Here is an 18,816-nt window from a genome sequence, read left to right on the forward strand (position 1 = left end):
TTGCGCAGCGGAGGGCGGATTGCGCAGAGGAGGGCGGATTGAGCAGCGGAGGGCGGATAGCTGAGGGCGGGTTGCGCAGAGGAGGGGGGGTTGCGCTGAGGAGGGCGGATTGCGCAGAGGAGGGCGGATTGAGCAGCGGAGGGCGGATAGCTGAGGGCGGGTTGCGCAGAGGAGGGCGGGTTGCGCAGCGGAGGGCGGATTGCGCAGAGGAGGGCGGATTGAGCAGCGGAGGGCGGATAGCTGAGGGCGGGTTGCGCAGAGGAGGGGGGGTTGCGCTGAGGAGGGCGGGTTGCGCTGAGGAGGGCGGGTTGCGCTGAGGAGGGCGGGTTGCGCAGAGGAGGGCGGATTGCGCAGCGGAGGGCGGATTGCACAGAGGAGGGCGGGTTGCGCAGAGGAGGGCGGGTTGCGCAGAGGAGGGCGGGTTGCGCTGAGGAGGGCGGGTTGCGCTGAGGAGGGCAGATTGCGCAGAGGAGGGCGGATTGCGCAGAGGAGGGCGGATTGCGCAGAGGAGGGCGGATTGCGCTGAGCAGCGGTCGCTGCACAGTTTAATCTCTGGACAGATATTTTTTTTCTTGCAGATTTTTTACCGCTTTCTGTGAATGGGGTTTACAAAATAATTCACTTTGGTCCTGAAAGCCGCAACTGGAGGATTGTGCACCTGGAAATGATACAATGTATCACTGACGTTACCGGAATGGAAACAATTGTTGCAGCGATTATCTCTGGGCCTGAAATCAGGTTTTTTTGTGCAGTTTTTGAACCAAAGTGAGTAGTGGAGGCATCAGGATGAAAATTGCTGTTTTTTATCTTCTATACCAGCTAAGTAAATGGGATTTTTTTTAAAAAAAATTCTGTTATGCAGATTGTGGATTTTACGCAATGCACCAAAATCTGACTGTCCACACGCTGCATTCATGATCCATTTTCTACCACGTTTCTCAGGCAGGAAAAACAACATGAAATCTGATTCACATGCGGCCTTTTATGTTTGTTTGGGTTTTTTTTAAACACTGTCAATTATTTCAGTGATTTAACTGCAGTTTTTTTTCCCATTGACTTAACATCAAAAAAAGCTTTATTTGCTTCATTCAGAGAGTTGGGGTTTTATTTTAAGTAATTTTGGATCCAATTTTCATCCATTTTTGTTCGTTCATTTATTTTTGCCATCAACATTTTGCCTCGTTTTCTTGTATACAGAAAAAAAATCCAAAATTCTCTGAACAATTAGGCAACGGATCCGTTACCTGATCACTGTTTATCATCTGGTTTTCTTGCATTTGTAACAGATCCGTTTTTTCTTACAGGATCCTTTTGAAGTGGAAGATAAATACCAATCAGTTACCGGATCCGTTGTCCATAGACTCCAATAAAACAGATTCGGCAGAAATGTATTCTTTTAAAACGGACAAAAAAAGTTGTGTTTGCAGAACTTTTTTGTGCCAGTTGATGATTACTGCGCATGTGAACGTGGCCTTACAGAGAAAAGTATAATGTGAGGACTGAGCAGTGTTCAGAATTTTGCAGACACTCCTGGTTTTGGCAACAAATACTGATGTGTGTCCTAGGCTGTGTTCACACGCTGCATTTTTGCTGCAGTTTTTTTTTTGCAAAATAAAAGCTGCTTTTTACAGTATTGGCAAAAGCTCTTAGGCCCTGTGCGCACTAGAAAGTGACTTTTTCTTAAGGAAAATCTGGACCCTCTGAAAGAATCCCGCACCCGCGGTGAAAAGCTACAACGAAATCCGCATGCGGTTTTACCGCGATTTGGTGCAGATTTGGCGCGGATTTTCCACAGCTTGGTCCCTGCGGATTTTTACCATTATTTATAGTGAAAACCGCAGGTACCTGCGGAAAAGAAGTGACATGCACATTAATTCCGCAGCGGAAAATCCGCAGATAAATCCGCAGGCATATAAAACGCAGTGTGCGCACAGCATTTTTTTAAAGCCCATAGGTTTTGCTGGAGAATGACTGCAGAAATGTTACACATTTTCTGCAGCAAATCCGCAGCGTGCGCACAGGACCCGAGAGTCCAGAAATCTCCTGCACACGATTTGCTATTTTTTTTTTATTTATTTTTCTTTTTTTTTTTTTATTCCTGACTGAAATGGAAATTGCTCTGTTTTCTAAAACCGCAGCATGTCGATTCTTTCAGAGTTTTTGCAGCGTTTTTTCACCATAGAAAGCAATGAGAAAGTGCAAAAACCGCTGCAGAAACGCAACTGCTGCATTTTTGGTAAATAAAACACGTAACTTAGAGAAATTACAACATATAATCTGCCCAAAAAAAAGCTGCAAAACCGTCTTTTTGTAAGCAGCTTTTTACTCCCAAGAGCAGGAAAAAAGCAACATGTGAACATAGGCTTCAGGAACGTTCCCACAATCGGCTTTCAGTGCGTTTTTGATGCTCCAGCGTCTTTTAGTTCCAGCACAGTGGATGGATTTATGGAAATCTCCTGCTGCGCGCTTTTTTTATGCTGCGTAATCTGCCCTGCAGGACAAGGTACAAATCCACAGCATGTCAGGGTCTCTTTTGGATACATGGAGTTTTCTGTGCAGATTTTCCCCATAGACTTGAATCAGTGGTTAGCACTGTATGGTGGCTCAGTGGTTAGCACTTCAGTCTTTTGGTGGCTCAGTGGTTAGCGCTGCAGTCTTGTGGTGGCTCAGTGGTTAGCACTGCAGTCTTATGGTGGCTCAGTGGTTAGCACTGCAGTCTTGTGGTGTCTCAGTGGTTAGCACTGCAGTCTTGTGGTGGCTCAGTGGTTAGCACTGCAGTCTTGTGGTGGCTCAGTGGTTAGCACTTCAGTCTTGTGGTGTCTCAGTGGTCAGCACTGCAGTCTTGTGGTGGCTCAGTGGTTAGCGCTGCAATCTTGTGGTGGCTCAGTGGGTAGCACTGCAGTCTTATGGTGGCTCAGTGGTTAGCACTGCAGTCTTGTGGTGTCTCAGTGGTTAGCACTGCAGTCTTTTGGTGGCTCAGTGGTTAGCGCTGCAGTATTGTGGTGGCTCAGTGGTTAGCACTGCAGTCTTGCAGCGCTGGGGTCTTGGGTTCAAATCCCACCAAGGACACCATCTGCAAGGAGTTTGTATGTTCTCCCCGTGTTTGGGTGGGTTTCCTCCGGGTTCTCCAGTTTCCTCCCACACTTGGCTGGTTTCAGATGTCCGTGTTTAACACTGATGTCACACGTACCCATGTGACCCTATTGTGTACTCACATGGCCGTGTTTTCACATGGACTGTGTGGCCCCGCTATTCCATGCAGAGACGTGCCTGTTTTTTCTCCGGCAGCACGAGTGTCACACGGACCGGAGAAAACACGGGTTTTTAAATAAAAAGATTTTCTATATTTACCTGTCCCCAGTGATGCTGTCCCCCGCTCCTGACCCTGCTCATTATTTTCATTGATTATTCACTGCAGTGATTAGCTGGAAGCAGGGGCATCGCGGTGACAGCGCTTGAAACAGCACCGCCGAGGACAGCACCGCCGAGGACAGCATCGCTAGTGACAGGTGAGTATCCTGCCAGCAGTGTGTGTGCAGTGACATCCAGGAGGTCATCGGATTTCCCAATGAACTCTGATGACCTCCTGATGACACCCCCGCGACAACTGCGCTACAGCGAGTGTCACGATGGTGACTTCCAGGGGTTCACGAGAGTTCATTGGGAAATGCGATGACCCCCTGGATGTCACTGCACAAACTGCTGTATACTCACCTGTCCTCGGCGGTGCTGTCCTCGGCGGTGGTGTCCCCGGTGGTGCTGTCCCTGGCGGTGCTGTCCTCGGCTGTGCTGTCCCCGGCGGTGCTGTCCTCGGCTGTGCTGTCTCCGGCGGTGCTGTCCTCGGCGGTGCTGTCCCCGGCGGTGCTGTCCTCGGCGGTGCTGTCCTCGGCGGTGCTGTCCCCGGCGGTGCTGTCCTCGGCTGTGCTGTCCTCGGCTGTGCTGTCCTCGGCGGTGCTGTCCTCGGCTGTGCTGTCCCTGGCGCTGCTGTCCTCGGCTGTGCTGTCCCTGGCGGTGCTGTCCTCGGTTGTGCTGTCCTCGGCTGTGCTGTCCCTGGCGGTGCTGTCCTCGGCTGTGCTGTCCCTGGCGGTGCTGTCCTCGGCTGTGCTGTCCCTGGCGGTACTGTCCTCGGCTGTGCTGTCCCTGGCGGTGCTGTCCTCGAATGTGCTGTCCGGCGGTGCTGTCCTCGGCGGTGCTGTCCTCGGCGGTGCTGTCCTCGGCTGTGCTGTCCTCGGCTGTGCTGTCCCTGGCGGTGCTGTCCTCGGCTGTGCTGTCCCTGGCGGTGCTGTCCTCGGCTGTGCTGTCCCTGGCGGTGCTGTCCTCGGCTGTGCTGTCCCTGGCGGTACTGTCCTCGGCTGTGCTGTCCCTGGCGGTGCTGTCCTCGAATGTGCTGTCCGGCGGTGCTGTCCTCGGCGGTGCTGTCCTCGGCGGTGCTGTCCTCGGCTGTGCTGTCCTCGGCTGTGCTGTCCCTGGCGGTGCTGTCCTCGGCTGTGCTGTCCCTGGCGGTGCTGTCCTCGGCTGTGCTGTCCGGCGCTGTCCCCGCGATGCTCCGGCTTCCAAATCCTCGGGCAGTGAATAATCAATGAAAATAATGAGCGGGAGGCAGCATCGCTGGATACAGGTAAATATAAAACATCTTTTCATTGCAGAGACACGTGTTTTACCAGGTACATGTCACACGTATGCAAACACGGATGTCACATGTGTGACCATAACCATGCGTGTGAATGGTACCTGATTAAACACGGACGTCTGAAACCGGCCTAAAGACATACTGATAGGGATCTTAGATTGCGAGCCCCAATGGGGACAGTGTTGCCAATGTAAGTAAAGCGCTGTGAAATTAATAACACTATATAAAATGAATAAATATTATTATTAGATGCGGAAACTTCTTGTCTTCTTTCCATCCTCAGCTCAGTCTCCAGGAGGGTTATAATCCGCCTCCTGTCCGCTCCAGCCGCGCTCTCGTCTCTGCTCCTGATCCCATCATCCGGCTCAGAGGAGGATTGTGGCCTGGTCTCTTCTCCGCAGCCCGAGGGTCCTGAGCGGCTCAGGTAACGTCCTCCGGACACACATTCATTACTTCCCTTCACACCGCGCAGCAGTCAGCAGAGGCATTATATTGGGGTGCAGGGACCCGTCCAGGAAATAGTTAAAATCTTTGCACTTAAGACTTTATTCTGTGAATCGTTGGCAGTCACCATCTGGGGAACTCTCTGGAAGTGATAGAGTTAAAATCCGCACATCCCCTTTAAATCCCCAAGATTTAAAGGGAATGTCTTTGCAGTGATTGAATGGGCCTGTAACCTTCTGTATCCCAGACGCCTCCCTTTACATCCCTGTATGATTGTAGTTTCGCCTTTTTCCTTTCATCAGCTCAGCGGTTACCTCTCCTCGCAGGTGTCAGCCGCTTGCTGTGATCTAATGAGTGAGCAGTGACCCCTGTCTATGAGCCGCACTCACTGTCTCCGGCCTCAGTGTGACCTGTGTGTGTACGAGAAGTGGAAACTTCTAAAATGATCCTTATAGGAATTGGTTTTTTACATAGCAAAAGTCTAACAGTTTATCTGGGGTGTGTAGACTTATTATATCCAGTGTGGATGACGCTGTTAGGCCCCATTCACATTTATCGTTTTCACACCATACTAATTAAAGTCAATAGAGATCTTTACACCTCGGTGTGTTCACCCAGGTCGTGTGTCCCTATGGAACACCTGCCTGCCCATGTGGTTTTGGAAAATAGAGGGGATCCCACACTAATTTTTTGGATTATTTTAAAAAATCGTGTAGAGTTCACCCCATTTTTTTCAAAAGTAGTGAAGGGACAGCAGACAACTGGGGGCTGCTATTATTTGGGTTGGAAGGGCCATGGTTATTTGACCCTTCCCAGCCTAAAAATAGCAGCCTGCAGTCACCCCAGAAGTGGTGCATCTATTAGATGCTCCATACCTGGCGCTGTACACAGCTCTTCCTATTGCCCTGGTGCGGGGTAATATATGGGGCTGAAGCCAGCTGCCATCATGCCCTGGTATTAGTAACGGGTGGGTGTCTATCAGACACCCCCCATTACTAATCCAGTGGTTGGAGATAGAGAAAAAATATTTAAACAAACACCCCCTGACTACAGAACTAGTTCATCAATTTATTTAAAATTTTAATTAAAAGTCCCAAGACGTTCCCCAAAAGCAAACCTGAAAAAGAAAATTAGTAAAGAAATAAAGATGAGAGGTATCTCATTCACCAATTTATTGCCCTGCAAAATCCCTAATCCAGGTACGCCATAATCCATAGCAAGGTGGTCCCAGAAGGTTCCCATACTCACTGTCCCAGCCTATGAAGAACAGATGATTCCCTATAGGCCTCATACACCGTGCTGTGTGAGAACCACTGCAGTGAACTGAGATGATCTCATGAGGTCACAGCAGTGGATCACACAGTTAAATGTGAAGCAGAGCGGGCACTGATGAGCGGTGATGTCATGAGTTCAACTGCCCTCCGCAGTTTTCACATGGAAGTATCGTGAGAGCCGGTTGCTGTGACATGCGGTGATGTCATGAGTTCAACGCAGTTCATTGCTGGCGGCTCTCTCAATACTTTGTGTGAGCACTGATGAGCGGCAGTGAACTGAGTTGAACTCATGACGTCACTGCTTGTCACTGCCCGCGGTGGTTCACACTTTATGCTGTGACCTGCGGTGACCTCATGAGGTCATCTCAGTTCTCTGCAGTGGTTCTCACAGTGTGTGAAGCTGCAGTGGCTGCTGTCTCCGTCTATAGGGAATGATCTGTTTTTCATTGGCTGGGACACCGTATGGATTATGGTGGACCTGAGTTAGGGATTTTGCAGGGAAATAAACTGGTGAATGATGGTGTCTCTTGTCTTTATTTCTTTACTAATTTTCTATTTTTATGTCTTTCAAGTTCACTTTTTGGCAATGTCGTTGGACATCTCTGTGGATTACGTCGGAACTTTTTTTGCTAAAATTTAAAATAAATTGGTGAAGGGGGACTGGAGTACTGAAATAGTAATGGGGGGTGTCTGCTAGATGCCTATCCATTACTAATACCAGGGCTTGATGCCAGCTGTGAATTGACAGCTGGCATGAACCCCATATATTAACACGTTTGCCACCTCTTGAAGCTTTCCACGGTAGTGGAGAGTCTGATGTGCTGAGGTAGAGCGTTCCAGAGTATGGGGGATGCACGGGAGAAATCTTGTACACGATTGTGGGGAGAGGAGATAAGAGAGGAGCAGAGAAGGAGATCTTGTGAGGATCTGAGGTTGCGTGCAGGTAGGTACCGGGAGACAAGGTCACAGATGTAGGGAGGAGACAGGTTGTGCATGGCTTTGTATGTCACTGTTAGTGTTTTGAACTGGAGGCGTTGGGCAATGGGAGCCAGTGAAGGGATTGGCAGAGAGGAGAGGTCGGGGGGACAGGTGGATGAGCCGGGCAGCATAGTTTAGTATAGATTGTAGGGGTGCAAGAGTGTTAGAAGGGAGGCCACAGAGCAGGAGGTTGCAATAATCCAGGCGGGAGATAATAAGGGCATGTACTAGGGTTTTTGCAGCTTCTTGGGAAAGGAATGTATGGATCCGGGAAATATTTTTGAGTTGGAGGCGGCAGGAGGTGAAGAGGGCTTGGATGTGTGGCTTGAAAGAAAGATCAGAGTCTAGAGTTACTCCCACCGAGCACGTGGCACTGGGGAAAGTGAGCAGCCATTGATATTGATGGATATGTCAGGTGGGGGTGGAAAGATGATGAATTCAGTTTTGTCCATGTTCAGTTTTAGAAATCACGCAGAGAAGAAGGATGAAATAGAGACAGACATTGTGGGATTCTGGTTAGTAGAGAGGTGATGTCAGGTCCAGAGAGGTAGATCTGTGTGTCATCGGCATAGAGATGATACTGGAAGCCGTGGGACTCTATGAGCTGTCCCAGGCCGAAGGTGTAGATGGAGAACAGCAGGGGTCCAAGAACTGAGCCTTGGGGGACACCGACAGATAGGGGGCGAGATGAGGAAGGGGTGTGACAGTGGGAGACGCTGAAAGTTCGGTCGGTTAGGTATGAGGAGATCCAAGATAGGGCCAAGTCTGTGATGCCCAGAGATGAGAGAATCTGTAGTAGGAGGGAATGGTCTACTATGTCGAAGGCAGAGGACAGGTCCAGGAGGAGGAGGACAGAGTAGTGTAGAAGGCAGAGGACAGGTCCAGGAGGAGGAGGATAGAGCAGTGTAGAGGGCAGAGGACAGGTCCAGGAGGAGGAGGACAGAGTAGTGTAGAAGGCAGAGGACAGGTCCAGGAGGAGGAGGACAGAGTAGTGTAGAAGGCAGAGGACAGGTCCAGGAGGAGGAGGACAGAGTAGTGTAGAGGGCAGAGGACAGGTCCAGGAGGAGGAGGACAGAGTAGTGTAGAGGGCAGAGGACAGGTCCAGGAGGAGGAGGACAGAGTAGTGTAGAGGGCAGAGGACAGGTCCAGGAGGAGGAGGACAGAGTAGTGTAGAAGGCAGAGGACAGGTCCAGGAGGAGGAGGACAGAGTAGTGTAGAAGGCAGAGGACAGGTCCAGGAGGAGGAGGACAGAGTAGTGTAGAGGGCAGAGGACAGGTCCAGGAGGAGGAGGACAGAGTAGTGTAGAAGGCAGAGGACAGGTCCAGGAGGAGGAGGACAGAGTAGTGTAGAGGGCAGAGGACAGGTCCAGGAGGAGGAGGACAGAGTAGTGTAGAAGGCAGAGGACAGGTCCAGGAGGAGGAGGACAGAGTAGTGTAGAAGGCAGAGGACAGGTCCAGGAGGAGGAGGACAGAGTAGTGTAGAAGGCAGAGGACAGGTCCAGGAGGAGGAGGACAGAGTAGTGTAGAAGGCAGAGGACAGGTCCAGGAGGAGGAGGACAGAGTAGTGTAGAGGGCAGAGGACAGGTCCAGGAGGAGGAGGACAGAGTAGTGTAGAAGGCAGAGGACAGGTCCAGGAGGAGGAGGACAGAGTAGTGTAGAAGGCAGAGGACAGGTCCAGGAGGAGGAGGACAGAGTAGTGTAGAGGGCAGAGAACAGGTCCAGGAGGAGGAGGACAGAATAGTGTAGAAGGCAGAGAACAGGTCCAGGAGGAGGACAAAGTAGTGTAGAAGGCACAGGACAGATCCAGGAGGAGGTGGACAGAGTAGTGTAGAGGACAGGTCCAGAAGGAGGAGGACAGAGTAGTGTAGAGGACAGGTCCAGGAGGAGGAGGAGAGAGTAGTGTAGAGGACAGGTCCAGGAGGAGGAGGATAGAGTAGTGTAGAAGGCAGAGGACAGGTCCAGGAGGAGGAGGACAGAGTAGTGTAGAAGGCAGAGGTCAGGTCCAGGAGGAGGAGGACAGAGTAGTGTAGAGGGCAGAGGACAGGTCCAGGAGGAGGAGGATAGAGTAGTGTAGAAGGCAGAGGACAGGTCCAGGAGGAGGAGGATAGAGTAGTGTAGAGGGCAGAGGACAGGTCCAGGAGGAGGAGGACAGAGTAGTGTAGAAGGCAGAGAACAGGTCCAGGAGGAGGAGGAGGACAGAGTAGTGTAGAAGGCAGAGGACAGATCCAGGAGGCGGAGGACAGAGTAGTGTAGAGGACAGGTCCAGGAGGAGGAGGAGAGAGTAGTGTAGAGGACAGGTCCAGGAGGAGGAGGAGAGAGTAGTGTAGAGGACAGGTCCAGGAGGAGGAGGAGAGAATAGTGTAGAGGACAGGTCCAGGAGGAGGAGGATAGAGTAGTGTAGAAGGCAGAAGACAGGTCCAGGAGGAGGAGGATAGAGTAGTGTAGAAGGCAGAGGACAGGTCCAGGAGGAGGAGGACAGAGTAGTGTAGAAGGCAGAGGACAGGTCCAGGAGGAGGAGGACAGAGTAGTGTAGAAGGCAGAGGACAGGTCCAGGAGGAGGATAGGGTAGTGTCGCTTGGCTTTTGCGGTTAGTAGGTCATTGGTGACTTTGGTTAGGGCAGTTTCAGTGGAATGATGGGGTCGGAACCAGATTGTAGCCGGTCAAAGAGGGAGCAGGAGGAGAGGTAAGAGGACAGTTCAAGATGGACATGCTGTTCCAGTAGTTTTGAGGCATAGGGGAGAAGGGATATGGGGCGATAGTTAGACACAGAGGATGGGTCATGGGAGGGCTTTTTGAGGATGGGTGTAATAGAGGCATGTTTAAAGCATGAGGGGAATACACCACTTGCTAGTGATAGGTTGAAGAGATGGGTTAGGGTCGGGAGGAGGACTGTGGTGAGGTTGGGGATGAGGTGGGACGGGAGCGGGTCAAGCAGGCAGGTTGTGAGGTGTGATCTGGAGAGTAGAGTGGAAAGATGATCTTCTGTCATGCTGGAGAAGCTGGATTTGGAGGAAGAAGGCTGAGACCCTATTGTTGTTTTTCAGTCACTCCCACCCCCCAAAAAAAATGGTCAGAAGCCTCATTACATAAAAGTGATAAAGAAAGAGAGCCCTGTGTCAGGAGGCGATCGTACTCCATGCTGCAGACGCCGTTCTTCCTGCCTGGCTGCAGTTCCGCAGTGTGACACTAGGTGGCGGCAGAGCTCACTCTCCTCCGCGCTTCACGCTTTTCCTCGTTGCTGATTTCCACATTTTCGTCTTTTTTGTGCTTTTACTTTTGAGATTTTTCGCAGTTTTTGTTAGTTTTTTTTCTCATTGATTTCTCCGGTTATTTCTGTGGATAAACCCTCCACTTGCCGGCATTACTGTCTCCTCGCCGTCCTCCTCGGGAGTCTCCGTGATTAATATTTGCCGGTGGTCAGTGCTGCGTGGAGTTTCCTGAGCACAAAAATAGCTGAGAAAAGGGCAAATAATGTTATTTTATGTGAACTTGAGACAGGAAGACGAGGAGGAAGCGAGGGAGGCGACCGGCAGCCATGTAACCCGGAGCGATAAGAGGGGCCGCGCCAAAGATCAGGAGGAAGGGGACGGTCCCTGTCTTACAGATAGTCAGAGTTCACTGCAGGCAAATACCCAAAGCTTCACCGTGTTATCATGTGCAGTATGGATACTATACAGTGTGCACAATATGGCACCGGTATATAGTGTGCGCGGTATGGCCCCGATATACAGCGTGTGCGGTATGGCACCGATATATAGTGTGCACGGTGTGGCACCGATATATAGTGTGCGTGGTATGGCACCGATATATAGTGTGTGTGGTATGGCATCGATATATAGTGTGCACGGTGTGGCACCGATATATAGTGTGCACGGTGTGGCACCGATATATAGTGTGCACGGTGTGGCACCGATATATAGTGTGCACGGTATGGCACCGATATATAGTGTGTGCGGTATGGCACCGATTTATAATGTGCACAGTATGGCACCTGACTGATATATAGTGTGCACGGTATGGCACCGATATATAGTGAGCACAATATGGCACCGATATATAGTGTGCACGGTATGGCACCAATATATAGTGTGCACAATATGGCACCGATTTATAATGTGCACGGTATGGCACCGATATATAGTGTGCACAATATGGCACCGATATACAGTGTACACAGTATGGCACCGATTTATAATGTGCACGGTATGGCACCGATATATAGTGTGCACGGTATGGCACCGATGTATAGTGTGCACGGTATGGCACCGATGTATAGTGTGCACAGTATGGCACCGATTTATAATGTGCACGGTATGGCTCCGATATATAGTGTGCACGGTATGGCACCGATATATAGTGTGCACGGTATTTCACAGATATATAGTGTGCGCGGTATGGCACAGATATATAGTGTGCACAATATGGCACCGATATATAGTGTGCGCGGTATGGCACCGATATATAGTGTGCGCGGTATGGCACCGATATATAGTGTATGCGATATGGCACCAATATATAGTGTGCGCGGTATGGCACCGATATATAGTGTGCACAGTATGGCACCAATATATAGTGTGCGCGGTATGGCACCGATATATAGTGTGCGCGGTATGGCACCGATTTATATTGTGCGCGGTATGGCACGATATATAGTGTGCACAGTATGGCACCGATATATAGTGTGCACAGTATGGCACCGATATATATAGTGTGCACAGTATGGCACCGATATATAGTGTGCACAGTATGGCACCGATATATAGTGTGCACAGTATGGCACCGATATATAGTGTGCACAATATGGCACCGATATATAGTGTGCACAGTATGGCACCGAAATATAGTGTGCACAGTATGGCACCGATATATAGTGTGCACAATATGGCACCGATATATAGTGTGCACAGTATGGCACCGATATATAGTGTGCACAATATGGCACCGATATATAGTGTGCGCGGTATGGCACCGATATATAGTGTGCGCGGTATGGCACCGAAATAGTGTGTGCGGTATGGCACCGATATACAGTGTGTGCGGTATGGCACTGATATATAGTGTGCGCGGTATGGCACCGAAATAGTGTGTGCGGTATGGCACCGATATACAGTGTGTGCGACATGGCACCGATATACAGTGTGTGCGGTATGGCACCGATATACAGTGTGTGCGGTATGGCACCGATATATAGTGTGTGCGGTATGGCACCGATATACAGTGTGCACGGTATGGCACCAATATATAGTGTGCGCGGTATGGCACCGATATATAGTGTGTGCGGTATGGCACCGAAATACAGTGTGTGCGGTATGGCACCGAAATACAGTGTGTGCGGTATGGCACCGATATATAGTGTGTGCGATATGGCACCGATATATAGTGTGTGCGATATGGCACCGATATATAGTGTGTGCGATATGGCACCGATATATAGTGTGTGCGATATGGCACCGATATATAGTGTGTGCGGTATGGCACCGATATACAGTGTGCGCGTTTTGGCACCGATATACAGTGTGCGCGTTTTGGCACCGATATACAGTGTGTGCGGTATGGCACCGATATACAGTGTGTGCGGTATGGCACCGATATACAGTGTGTGCGGTATGGCACCGATATACAGTGTGTGCGATATAGCACTGAGAGGGCACTGATATATAGTATGCACAGTATGGCACCGATATATAGAATGCACAGTATGGCACCGATATACAGTGTGTGGTATGGCACTGATATATAGTATGCACGGTATGGCACTGATATATAGTATGCACAGTATGGCACCAATATACAGTGTGTGGTATGGCACTGATATATAGTATGCACAGTATGGCACCGATATACAGTGTGTGGTATGGCACTGATATATAGTGTGCACGGTATGGCACTGATATATAGTATGCACAGTATGGCACTGATATATAGTATGCACAGTATGGCACCAATATACAGTGTGTGGTATGGCACTGATATATAGTATGCACAGTATGGCACCGATATACAGTGTGTGGTATGGCACTGATATATAGTGTGCACGGTATGGCACTGATATATAGTATGCACAGTATGGCACTGATATATAGTATGCACAGTATGGCACCAATATACAGTGTGTGGTATGGCAATATTATCTGTGCTCTGTAAAGCAGTATAAGGTAAAGATTGTGTGGAATTGTTGTGTGGTTTTGCTGTACTATGTAGTCACTTTGTGGCAATGTTATATGGGCACTGTGGTAATGTTATGTGCTCACTGCATTGCAGTATTATGTGAGCAATTTGTGGCAGTATTATTTAGGCAGTTTGATAAAGAATGAAGAACATCTATTGGGCCAGAAGAATCTTCTATGTGGGCACTGTATGACAGTATTATGTGAGCACAGTTGGTGCCGTTGTGTGGGCACTGTACAGCCCTACATTGTTGACATTTGATGGCGGCATTGTTGCATTGTATAGGGGTTTTTTATTCATGAAGTAGCACTGTATGTTATCATTATGTGTGTACTATGTGCCAGCATTGTGTGAACCATGTGTGTTCGTGTTAAGGAGCACCGAATGGGGGTATAACACCATTATTGGGGACCGGATGGGGGTATAACATCATTATTGAGGACCAGATAGCGGTATAACACCATTATTGGGGACCGGATGGGGGTATAACACCATTATTGGGGACCGGATGGAGGTATAACACCATTATTGGGGACCGGATGGGGATATAACACCATTATTTGGGACCGGATGGGGGTATAACATCATTATTGAGGACCGGATGGCGGTATAACACCATTATTGGGGACCGGATGTGGATATGACACCATTATTGGAGACTGGATGGGGGTATAACACCATTATTGGGGACCGGATGGGGGTATAACACCATTATTGGGGACCGGATGGCGGTATAACACCATTATTGGGGACTGGATGGGGGTATAACACCAATATTAAGCACTGGATGGGGGTATAACATCATTATTGGGAACCGGATGGGGGTATAACACCATTATTGGGGACCGGATGGGGGTATAACACCATTATTGGGGACTGGATGGTGGTATAACACCATTATTGGGGACTGGATGGGGGTATAACACCATTATTGGGGACCGGATGGCGGTATAACACCATTATTGGGGACCGGATGTGGATATGACACCATTATTGGAGACTGGATGGGGGTATAACACCATTATTGGGGACCGGATGGGGGTATAACACCATTATTGGGGACTGGATGGAGGTATAACACCATTATTGGGGACCGGATGGGGGTATAACACCATTATTGGGGACCGGATGGCGGTATAACACCATTATTGGGGACCGGATGTGGATATGACACCATTATTGGAGACTGGATGGGGGTATAACACCATTATTGGGGACCGGATGGGGGTATAACACCATTATTGGGGACCGGATGGCGGTATAACACCATTATTGGGGACTGGATGGAGGTATAACACCATTATTGGGGACCGGATGGGGGTATAACACCAATATTAAGCACTGGATGGGGGTATAACATCATTATTGGGAACCGGATGGGGGTATAACACCATTATTGGGGACCGGATGGAGGTATAACACCATTATTGGGGACCGGATGGGGGTATAACACCATTATTGGGGACCGGATGGCGGTATAACACTATTATTGGGGACTGGATGGGGGTATAACACCATTATTGAGCACTGGATGGGGGTATAACATCATTATTGGGAACCGGATGGGGGTATAACACCATTATTGGGGACCGGATGGGGGTATAACATCATTATTGGGGACCGGACGGGGGTATAACACCATTATTGGGGACTGGATGGGGGTATAACACCATTATTGAGCACTGGATGGGGGTATAACACCATTATTGAGCACTGGATGGGGGTATAACATCATTATTGGGGACCGGATGGGGGTATAACACCATTATTGGGGACCGGATGGGGGTATAACACCATTATTGGGGACTGGATGGGGGTATAACACCATTATTTGGGACCAGATGGAGGTATAACACCATTAGTGGGGACCGGATGGGGGTATAACACCATTAGTGGGGACTGGATGGGGATATAACACCATTAGTGGGGACCGGATGGGGGTATAACACCATTATTGGGTTCGGATGGAGGTGTAACACCATTAGTGGTCACTGGATGGGGGTATAACACCATTAGTGGGGACTGGATGGGGGTATAACACCGTTAGTGGGGACCGGATGGGGTTATAACAGCATTATTGGGGACCGGATGGAGGTATAACACCATTATTGGGGACCGGATTGAGGTATAACATCATTATTGGGGACCGGATGGAGGTATAACACCATTAGTGGGGACCGGATGGGGGTATAACACCATTATTGGGGACCGGATGGGGGTATAACACCATTATTGGGGACCGGATGGAGGTATAACACCATTAGTGGTCACTGGATGGGGGTATAACACCATTAGTGGGGACTGGATGGGGGTATAACACCGTTAGTGGGGACCGGATGGGGTTATAACAGCATTATTGGGGACCGGATGGAGGTATAACATCATTATTGGGGACCGGATGGAGGTATAACACCATTAGTGGGGACCGGATGGGGGTATAACACCATTATTGGGGACCGGATGGGGGTATAACACCATTATTGGGGACCGGATGGCGGTATAACACCATTATTGGGGACCGGATGTGGATATGACACCATTATTGGAGACTGGATGGGGGTATAACACCATTATTGGGGACCGGATGGGGGTATAACACCATTATTGGGGACCGGATGGCGGTATAACACCATTATTGGGGACCGGATGGGGGTATAACACCAATATTAAGCACTGGATGGGGGTATAACATCATTATTGGGAACCGGATGGGGGTATAACACCATTATTGGGGACCGGATGGGGGTATAACATCATTATTGGGGACTGGATGGAGGTATAACACCATTATTGGGGACCGGATGGGGGTATAACACCATTATTGGGGACCGGATGGCGGTATAACACCATTATTGAGCACTGGATGGGGGTATAACATCATTATTGGGAACCGGATGGGGGTATAACACCATTATTGGGGACCGGATGGGGGTATAACATCATTATTGGGGACCGGACGGGGGTATAACACCATTATTGGGGACTGGATGGGGGTATAACACCATTATTGAGCACTGGATGGGGGTATAACACCATTATTGAGCACTGGATGGGGCTATAACATCATTATTGGGGACCGGATGGGGATATAACATCATTATTGGGGACCGGATGGAGGTATAACACCATTATTGGGGACCGGATGGGGGTATAACACCATTATTGGGGACCAGATGGAGGTATAACACCATTAGTGGGGACCGGATGGGGGTATAACACCATTAGTGGGGACCAGATGGAGGTATAACACCATTAGTGGGGACCGGATGGGGGTATAACACCATTAGTGGGGACCGGATGGGGGTATAACACCATTAGTGGGGACCGGATGGGGGTATAACACCATTATTGGGTTCGGATGGAGGTGTAACACCATTAGTGGGGACCGGATGGAGGTATAACACCATTAGTGGGGACCGGATGGAGGTATAACACCATTAGTGGTCACTGGATGGGGGTATAACACCATTAGTGGGGACTGGATGGGGGTATAACACCGTTAGTGGGGACCGGATGGGGTTATAACAGCATTATTGGGGACCGGATGGAGGTATAACACCATTATTGGGGACCGGATTGAGGTATAACATCATTATTGGGGACCGGATGGGGGTATAACACCATTATTGGGGACTGGATGGGGGTATAACACCATTATTGGGGACCGGATGGAGGTATAACACCATTATTGGGGACCGGATGGAGGTATAACACCATTAGTGGGGACCGGATGGAGGTATAACACCATTAGTGGTCACTGGATGGGGGTATAACACCATTAGTGGGGACTGGATGGGGGTATAACACCGTTAGTGGGGACCGGATGGGGTTATAACAGCATTATTGGGGACCGGATGGAGGTATAACACCATTATTGGGGACCGGATTGAGGTATAACATCATTATTGGGGACCGGATGGGGGTATAACACCATTATTGTGGACCGGATGGGGGTATAACACCATTATTGGGGACCGGATGGAGGTATAACACCATTATTGGGGACCGGATGGAGGTATAACACCATTAGTGGGGACCGGATGGGGGTATAACACCATTATTGGGGACCGGATGGGGGTATAACATCATTATTGGGGACCGGATGGGGGTATAACACCATTATTGGGGACCGGATGGGGGTATAACACCATTATTGGGGACCGGATGGGGGTATAACACCATTATTGGGGACCGGATGGAGGTATAACATCATTATTGGGGACCGGATGGGGGTATAACACCATTATTGGGGACCGGATTGAGGTATAACATCATTATTGGGGACCGGATGGGGGTATAACACCATTATTGGGGACCGGATGGGGGTATAACACCATTATTGGGGACCGGATGGAGGTATAACACCATTATTGGGGACCGGATGGAGGTATAACACCATTATTGGGGACCGGATGGAGGTATAACACCATTATTGGGGACCGGATGGGGGTATAACACCATTATTGGGGACCGGATGGGGGTATAACATCATTATTGGGGACCGGATGGGGGTATAACACCATTATTGGGGACCGGATGGGGGTATAACACCATTATTGGGGACCGGATGGAGGTATAACACCATTATTGGGGACCGGATGGGGGTATAACACCATTATTGGGGACCGGATGGGGGTATAACATCATTATTGGGGACCGGATGGGGGTATAACACCATTATTGGGGACCGGATGGGGGTATAACACCATTATTGGGGACCGGATGGAGGTATAACACCATTATTGGGGACCGGATGGAGGTATAACACCATTAGTGGGGACCGGATGGGGGTATAACACCATTATTGGGGACCGGATGGGGGTATAACACCATTATTGGGGACCGGATGGGGGTATAACACCATTATTGGGGACCGGATGGAGGTATAACACCATTATTGGGGACCAGATGGGGGTATAACAGCATTATTGGGGCAGTAGTATCACAATTTCTCTCCTTGGCTGTTCTATTAACAGTGATGTGCTGCCCTCCCTCCACTAGGTGGCGCTGTCCATAATAAATGTCATACCGGTATTAAGTGTTATATGACATGCAGATACAACAGCGCCACCTGGAGGAGGTTAGTACAAGAAACAATATAACTAGCACCACCTAAAGGAAGATTATGGTACTGCAAGCTAAAAAAAATCATAATCTGAAGCCGGGAGCAGATTATTAGTTCTGTAGAATTAATGGATGAAGTCAGGAAAGAAAATTATTGTAAGCCGTGGGTAAAATATCAGGAGAATGTGTGGATTCCCGAGCGACGTGTATACAGCCCTCGCATTCCTGACGTGTCTGTGTGATAACAGAACATTCCGC

The 18,816-nt window shown here is 49.4% G+C and overlaps 1 protein-coding gene across 2 annotated transcripts in view; it reads left to right on the top strand.

Moving 5' to 3' along the window:
• The window catches only part of ITPRIP (inositol 1,4,5-trisphosphate receptor interacting protein), a 56,188-nt gene that overhangs the window by 1,776 nt on the left and 35,596 nt on the right, over positions 1–18,816 (top strand). For both annotated transcript variants that reach the window (XM_075348237.1, XM_075348238.1), the window contains exon 2: positions 4,914–5,054. In XM_075348237.1, coding sequence (XP_075204352.1) covers positions 4,914–5,054 — 141 coding nt within the window. The remainder of the gene's footprint in view (positions 1–4,913; positions 5,055–18,816) is intronic.

Source organism: Anomaloglossus baeobatrachus, chromosome 5 (genome assembly GCF_048569485.1).
Source record: "Anomaloglossus baeobatrachus isolate aAnoBae1 chromosome 5, aAnoBae1.hap1, whole genome shotgun sequence".
NCBI classification, from domain to species: domain Eukaryota; kingdom Metazoa; phylum Chordata; class Amphibia; order Anura; family Aromobatidae; genus Anomaloglossus; species Anomaloglossus baeobatrachus.